Source organism: Dendropsophus ebraccatus, chromosome 2, assembly GCF_027789765.1.
Source record: "Dendropsophus ebraccatus isolate aDenEbr1 chromosome 2, aDenEbr1.pat, whole genome shotgun sequence".
NCBI lineage: Eukaryota > Metazoa > Chordata > Amphibia > Anura > Hylidae > Dendropsophus > Dendropsophus ebraccatus.
Window position 1 is genome coordinate 218,836,881 of NC_091455.1, and position 8,196 is coordinate 218,845,076.

The following is an 8,196-nucleotide window of genomic DNA, read 5'->3' on the forward strand; positions in this document are numbered from 1 at the left end:
CCAGTGACTATGTGTCCCATATATATATATATATATATATACACACAGGCCCAGTGACTATGTGTCCCCCTATATATATATACACAGGCCCAGTGACTATGTGTCCCCTATATACTGTGACGCTATATAGCGGCAGCTCCTTGATGTCACATGTCCCAGTGGGGGGAGGAGCCATGTCTGACTGTCTGATGTTCATTTTCATAGAATTTTTATAACTTCAGTCAGTTTGGGTGATTTCTGGGCCGTTGTGGGTTTTCTGTCCGTGTAACGTATCACTCCGCACTCACCATTCACGCTGCCGTAAAGGACAACAGGACACAGTGGGCTCTGCTACATCTGTATCTTATTAGAGCCCCCCTCCCCCATCCTCCGCTGTACAGGTAAATGGCAGCTGTGCCGGGGGGCTTCATGGTAGAAGTTTCTGGAGTCCCAGCGGCCCCCTCCTCATCCTCCCAGAGAGGCAGCGGGTGGGGCGGGCAGGTGGCAGCCGCCAGAGATGCCACTACCTCCGGTAGGCGGAAAACACAAGAACTAAGACAAAGAGAGTCATGGCGGCCAGGCAGGCAGTGGCGGTGTTGGTGAAGAGCTGCGGGTACTGGAAGTGGCAGCACCACCCACCGCCCAGGAGAAGCAGGAGGAGCGGCAGCAGAAGGCTGCCAATGTTCACCGCCTCCAGGGCCGGCTCCCCTCCCCCGGCGGCAGCAGCTGAGGCATGCTGGGACAGGTGACAGTGCAGCACACAGCCGTCACTCAGCTGCAGCCCGCCCACCGTCTGCCCATCATCCCGCAGCAGCTGTCCCTGATAGATGAGACGGACGCGCGACTCCTGGCCCGGAAACTGACTCCTGGAAGCGGGAGAGAAGAGAGACGGGTCACAACAGGACGGGTCAGGGGTCATAACAACAGTACAACAGGACGAGTCAGGGGTCATAACAACAGGACGGGTCAGGGGTCATAACAACAGTACAACAGGACGGGTCAGGGGTCATAACAACAGTACAACAGGACGGGTCAGGGGTCATAACAACAGGACGGGTCAGGGGTCATAACAACAGTACAACAGGACGGGTCAGGGGTCATAACAACAGGACGGGTCAGGGGTCATAACAACAGTACAACAGGACAGGTCAGGGGTCATAACAACAGGACGGGTCAGGGGTCATAACAACAGTACAACAAATGGGTCAGGGGTCATAACAACAGGACGGGTCAGGGGGATCATAACAACAGTACAACAGGACGGGTCAGGGGTCATAACAACAGTACAACAGGACGGGTCAGGGGTCATAACAACAGTACAACAAGATGGGTCAGGGGTCATAACAGGACGGGTCAAGGGGGTCATAACAACAGTACAACAGGACGGGTCAGGGGTCATAACAACAGTACAACAGGACGGGTCAGGGGTCATAACAACAGGACGGGTCAGGGGTCATAACAACAGTACAACAGGACGGGTCAGGGGTCATAACAACAGGACGGGTCAGGGGTCATAACAACAGTACAACAAGATGGGTCAGGGGTCATAACAACAGGACGGGTCAGGGGGGTCATAACAACAGTACAACAGGACGGGTCAGGGGTCATAACAACAGGACGGGTCAGGGGTCATAACAACAGTACAACAGGACGGGTCAGGGGTCATAACAACAGTACAACAGGACGAGTCAGGGGTCAGAATAACAGGACGGGTCAGGGGTCAGAATAACAGGATGGGTCAGGGGTCAGAATAACAGTACAACAGGACGGGTCAGGGGTCAGAATAACAGGACAACAGGACGGGTCAGGGGTCAGAATAACAGGACGGGTCAGGGGTCAGAATAACAGTACAACAGGACGGGTCACGGGTCAGAATAACAGTACAACAGGACGGGTCAGGGGTCAGAATAACAGGATGGGTCAGGGGTCAGAATAACAGGACAACAGGACGGGTCAGGGGTCAGAATAACAGGACGGGTCAGGGGTCAGAATAACAGTACAACAGGACGGGTCAGGGGTCAGAATAACAGGATGGGTCAGGAGTCAGAATAACAGTACAACAGGACGGGTCAGGGGTCAGAATAACAGGATGGGTCAGGAGTCAGAATAAGGGTCTATTCACACGTCAGTATATTATTTTGAATCCGTAAGCAATCCGCACATTTTCATCCGTATTGTATCCGTAAAAAATACGGACCCCATAGAGTTGTATTGGGTGTGTCAGTTACTGTCCGTACTAGGGCCTGCCCTTTTTTTTTTGTGGAACGGATTGCAGCCAGTACACAACACGGATGTCTGTATGGGTCCATTGAAATACATTGGTCCTATTTTTCTGCGGATCCACAACTGCGGACAGGAACAGGATGTGTGAATAGGGCCTAACAGTACAACAGGATGGGTCAGGGGTCAGAATAACAGGACAGGTAAGGGGTCATAATAACAGTACAACAGGATGGGTCAGGGGTCAGAATAACAGGACAGGTAAGGGGTCATAATAACAGTACAACAGGATGGGTCAGGGGTCAGAATAACAGGACAGGTAAGGGGTCATAATAACAGTACAACAGGATGGGTCAGGGGTCATAATAACAGGATAGGTCAGGGTTCATAATAACAGGACGGGTCAGGGGACATAACAACAGTACAACAGGACGGGTCAGGGGTCATAACAACAGTACAACAGGACGGGTCAGGGGTCATAACAACAGTACAAGAGGACGGGTCAGGGGTCATAATAACAGGACGGGTCAGGGTTCATATTAACAGGACGGGTCAGGGGACATAACAACAGTATAACAGGACCGGTCAGGGGAAAAGCACAACACAGAAATAGCCGCCTCCACATCGTCACATATAAAGGGATGACGCCCCAACATTGCCTCCATATAATGGGATACCGCCCCCATATCATCATATATAATGGGATACCGCCCCCATATCATCATATATAATGGGATACCGCCCCCATATCATCATATATAATGGGATACCGCCCCCATATCATCATATATAATGGGATACTTCCCCCATATCATCATATATAATGGGATACCGCCCCCATATCATCATATATAATGGGATACCGCCCCCATATCATCATATATAATGGGATACTGCCCCCATATCATCATATATAATGGGATACCGCCCCCATATCATCATATATAATGGGATACCGCCCCCATATCATCATATATAATGGGATACTTCCCCCATATCATCATATATAATGGGATACCGCCCCCATATCATCATATATAATGGGATACTGCCCCCATATCATCATATATAATGGGATACCGCCCCCATATCATCATATATAATGGGATACCGCCCCCATATCATCATATATAATGGGATACTGCCCCCATATCATCATATATAATGGGATACCGCCCCCATATCATCATATATAATGGGATACCGCCCCTATATCATCATATATAATGGGATACTGCCCCCATATCATCATATATAATGGGATACTGCCCCCATATTATCATATATAATGGGATACTGCCCCATATCATCATATATAATGGGATACCGCCCCCATATCATCATATATATAATGGTATACCGCCCCTATATCATCATATATAATGGGATACCGCCCCCATATCATCATATATAATGGGATACCGCCCCTATATCATCATATATAATGGGATACCGCCCCTATATCATCATATATAATGGGATACCGCCCCCATATCATCATATATAATGGGATACCGCCCCTATATCATCATATATAATGGGATACCGCCCCATATCATCATATATAATGGGATACCGCCCCCATATCATCATATATAATGGGATACCGCCCCCATATCATCATATATAATGGGATACCGCCCCCATATCATCATATATAATGGGATACCGCCCCCATATCATCATATATAATGGGATACCGCCCCTTTATCATCATATATAATTGGATACCACCCCATATCATCATATATAATGGGATACCGCCCCCATATCATCATATATAATGGGATACCGCCCCCATATCATCATTTATAATGGGATACCGCCCCCATATCATCATATATAATGGGATACCACCTCTACACTGCCCGAATACTATCACCTATAATAGCATACCATTCCTGACACTGCCCCTATACCGCCTGTATATCATCACATAGAATGGTATATGGTCCCAAACACTGTCCTTATACTGTCCCCCACACCGCCTCCATATGATAACGGGACACCACCCATATCCCCCTCCCCTATAGCGGCAGATATTCCCTCTTACCTCTTGATGTTCAGCACAGAGTCAGTCAGCCGGACATTTACCACACGCTCTGTCTCATTCAGGAACTTTAATCTTAATGTTATTGTATCTGCGCTCCGTACAGGGGCGCCATGGGTCTGGGGTCCTCTGTGCCGGACAGTGGGACACTCTCTATTAGAGTCGGGGTCACTCCTGGGTGAGGGTCCTCCTGCTATAGGTGAGGTGTCAGGGCTGATGGAGGAGTTCCCATTATTCTCTGAGGCAGCAGGATGGGACTCATCAGGTGCAGGAGGAATATGGCTGGAGAGGTGGTCCACGCCAGACTCAGGTGGTCTCAGGTCCTGATCGGATCCATGTCCAGCAGGGGCGCTGTTTGCTTCATGGGTCTGAGAAGCGGATCCCCTCTCTGCAGTGTGGGTAGAAATCCAGGCCAAGACAACGACGGACAGCAGGAGTAGAGAAGCACAGAGTAGGGTCACCTCATCCCCGACACCTTCTATCAGGGCCATGGGGGTCTCACTGCAAGAGAGACCACCGCACGTTACATAAGTGTTACCACGCAAATCACGGATCACAGCTACCGCCACGTCCGTGCTCCTGTCCTCAACCGCACAACGACCCTTCATCCCAGGAAGCGGATCCGAGCCCCTAACCCAGTAACACTTCCATGTGTGGGGCCACAGATATTACCGGCTCCACGTCTGTCAGCAGACGCCAACTGATTTACCTCATGTGTGAAAGGGGCCAATCTCCATGCTGCTCCTCCTCCTCCCGTCACTATCCATATCCTGCTCCTCCTCCTCCCGTCACTATCCATATCCCGCTCCTCCTCCTCCCGTCACTATCCATATCCCGCTCCTCCTCCTCCCATCACTATCCGTATCCCCCGCTCCTCCTCCTCCTCCCGTCACTATCCGTATCCCCCGCTCCTCCTCCCGTCACTATCCGTATCCCCCGCTCCTCCTCCTCCTCCCATCACTATCCGTATCCCACTCCTCCTCCTCCAGTCACTATCCATATCCCGCTCCTCCTCCCGTCACTATCCGTATCCCCCGCTCCTCCTCCCCATCACTATCTGTATCCCCCGCTCCTCCTCCAGTCACTATCCGTATCCCCCGCTCCTCCTCCAGTCACTATCCGTATCCCCCGCTCCTCCTCCAGTCACTATCCGTATCCCCCGCTCCTCCTCCAGTCACTATCCGTATCCCCCGCTCCTCCCGTCACTATCCGTATCCCCCGCTCCTCCTCCCCATCACTATCTGTATCCCCCGCTCCTCCTCCAGTCACTATCCGTATCCCCCGCTCCTCCTCCAGTCACTATCCGTATCCCCCGCTCCTCCTCCTCCCGTCACTATCCGTATCCCCCGCTCCTCCTCCTCCCATCACTATCTGTATCCCCCGCTCCTCCTCCAGTCACTATCCGTATCCCCCGCTCCTCCTCCTCCCGTCACTATCCGTATCCCCCGCTCCTCCTCCTCCCGTCACTATCCGTATCCCCCGCTCCTCCTCCTCCTCCCGTCACTATCCGTATCCCCCACTCCTCCTCCCGTCACTATCCGTATCCCCCGCTCCTCCTCCCGTCACTATCCGTATCCCCCGCTCCTCCTCCCGTCACTATCCGTATCCCCCGCTCCTCCTCCTCCTCCCATCACTATCCGTATCCCCCGCTCCTCCTCCTCCTGTCACTATCCGTATCCCCCGCTCCTCCTCCCCATCACTATCCGTATCCCCCGCTCCTCCTCCTCCCATCACTATCCCCCGCTCCTCCTCCCCATCACTATCCATATCCCCCGCTCCTCCTCCTCCCATCACTATCCGTATCCCCCGCTCCTCCTCCCATCACTATCCGTATCCCCCGCTCCTCCTCCCATCACTATCCGTATCCCCCGCTCCTCCTCCCATCACTATCCGTATCCCCCGCTCCTCCTCCCATCACTATCCGTATCCCCCGCTCCTCCTCCTATCACTATCCGTATCCCCGGCTCCTCCTCCCATCACTATCCGTATCCCCCGCTCCTCCTCCTCCCATCACTATCCGTATCCCCCGCTCCTCCCGTCACTATCCGTATCCCCCGCTCCTCCTCCCATCACTATCCGTATCCCCCGCTCCTCCTCCCCATCACTATCCGTATCCCCCGCTCCTCCTCCCATCACTATCCGTATCCCCCGCCCCTCCTCCCATCACTATCCCCCGCTCCTCCTCCCATCACTATCCGTATCCCCCGCTCCTCCTCCCCATCACTATCCGTATCCCCCACTCCTCCTCCCGTCACTATCCGTATCCCCCGCTCCTCCTCCTCCCATCACTATCCGTATCCCCCACTCCTCCTCCTCCTCCTCCCGTCACTATCCGTATCCCCCACTCCTCCTCCTCCCATCACTATCCGTATCCCCCGCTCCTCCTCCTCCCATCACTATCCGTATCCCCCGCTCCTCCTCCTCCCCATCACTATCCGTATCCCCCGCTCCTCCTCCTCCCATCACTATCCCCCGCTCCTCCTCCCCATCACTATCCATATCCCCCGCTCCTCCTCCTCCCATCACTATCCGTATCCCCCGCTCCTCCTCCTCCCATCACTATCCCCCGCTCCTCCTCCCATCACTATCCGTATCCCCCGCTCCTCCTCCTCCCGTCACTATCCGTATCCCCCGCTCCTCCTCCTCCCGTCACTATCCGTATCCCCCGCTCCTCCTCCTCCCATCACTATCTGTATCCCCCGCTCCTCCTCCTCCCGTCACTATCTGTATCCCCCGCTCCTCCTCCTCCTCCCGTCACTATCCGTATCCCCCGCTCCTCCTCCCATCACTATCCGTATCCCCCGCTCCTCCTCCCATCACTATCCGTATCCTCCGCTCCTCCTCCCATCACTATCCGTATCCCCCGCTCCTCCTCCTCCCATCACTATCCGTATCCCCCGCTCCTCCTCCCATCACTATCCGTATCCTCCGCTCCTCCTCCCATCACTATCCGTATCCCCCGCTCCTCCTCCTCTCATCACTATCCGTATCCCCCGCTCCTCCTCCTCCCATCACTATCCCCCGCTCCTCCTCCCCATCACTATCCATATCCCCCGCTCCTCCTCCTCCCATCACTATCCGTATCCCCCGCTCCTCCTCCTCCCATCACTATCCCCCGCTCCTCCTCCCCATCACTATCCATATCCCCCGCTCCTCCTCCTCCCATCACTATCCGTATCCCCCGCTCCTCCTCCTCCCATCACTATCCCCCGCTCCTCCTCCCATCACTATCCGTATCCCCCGCTCCTCCTCCTCCCGTCACTATCCGTATCCCCCGCTCCTCCTCCCGTCACTATCCGTATCCCCCGCTCCTCCTCCCATCACTATCCGTATCCCCCGCTCCTCCTCCTCCTATCACTATCCGTATCCCCCGCTCCTCCTCCCATCACTATCCGTATCCCCCGCTCCTCCCATCACTATCCGTATCCCCCGCTCCTCCTCCTCCCGTCACTATCCGTATCCTCCGCTCCTCCTCCTATCACTATCCGTATCCCCCGCTCCTCCTCCCATCACTATCCGTATCCTCCGCTCCTCCTCCTCCCATCACTATCCGTATCCCCCGCTCCTCCTCCCATCACTATCCGTATCCCCCGCTCCTCCTCCTCCCATCACTATCCGTATCCCCCGCTCCTCCTCCCATCACTATCCGTATCCCCCGCACACGCTACCGTCCCGCCGGCACTTACTTCTTTACAGATACCTCACTTCCTACTGACGTCACAGCGCCGCACTGCACGCCGGGACTTAGGACCGCATCACATGACACCTGTCCTCCAATCACGCGCCGCGCTATATTCTCCGCATGATACTACCCCCGGCCGCTGCCTCCCCGACACCTCCCCCGCCCCCCGGCTGCTGCCTCCCCGACACCTCCCCCGCCCCCCGGCTGCTGCTGCCTCCCCGACACCTCCCGCCCCCCGGCTGCTGCCTCCCCGACACCTCCCCCG

At 54.6% G+C, this 8,196-nt stretch overlaps 1 protein-coding gene across 2 annotated transcripts; it reads right to left on the reverse strand.

Annotated features, from left to right (window-relative positions):
• Nucleotides 1-326: 326 nt before the first annotated feature.
• Nucleotides 327-7,977, reverse strand: TMUB1 (transmembrane and ubiquitin like domain containing 1). Of its 2 annotated transcripts, none has more exons than XM_069960665.1 (3): nucleotides 7,936-7,977; nucleotides 4,253-4,750; nucleotides 327-845 (listed from the first exon to the last, which is right to left on the reverse strand). In XM_069960665.1, the coding sequence occupies exons 2-3, from the start codon at nucleotides 4,738-4,740 to the stop codon at nucleotides 503-505; spliced, it is 831 nt and encodes a 276-aa protein (XP_069816766.1). In that variant the 5' UTR covers nucleotides 4,741-4,750; nucleotides 7,936-7,977; the 3' UTR covers nucleotides 327-502. The 2 variants fall into 2 exon arrangements, with proteins under 2 accessions (XP_069816766.1, XP_069816765.1); XM_069960664.1 differs by lacking the exon at nucleotides 7,936-7,977 and adding an exon at nucleotides 4,959-4,977.
• Between the last annotated feature and the right edge of the window lie 219 nt (nucleotides 7,978-8,196).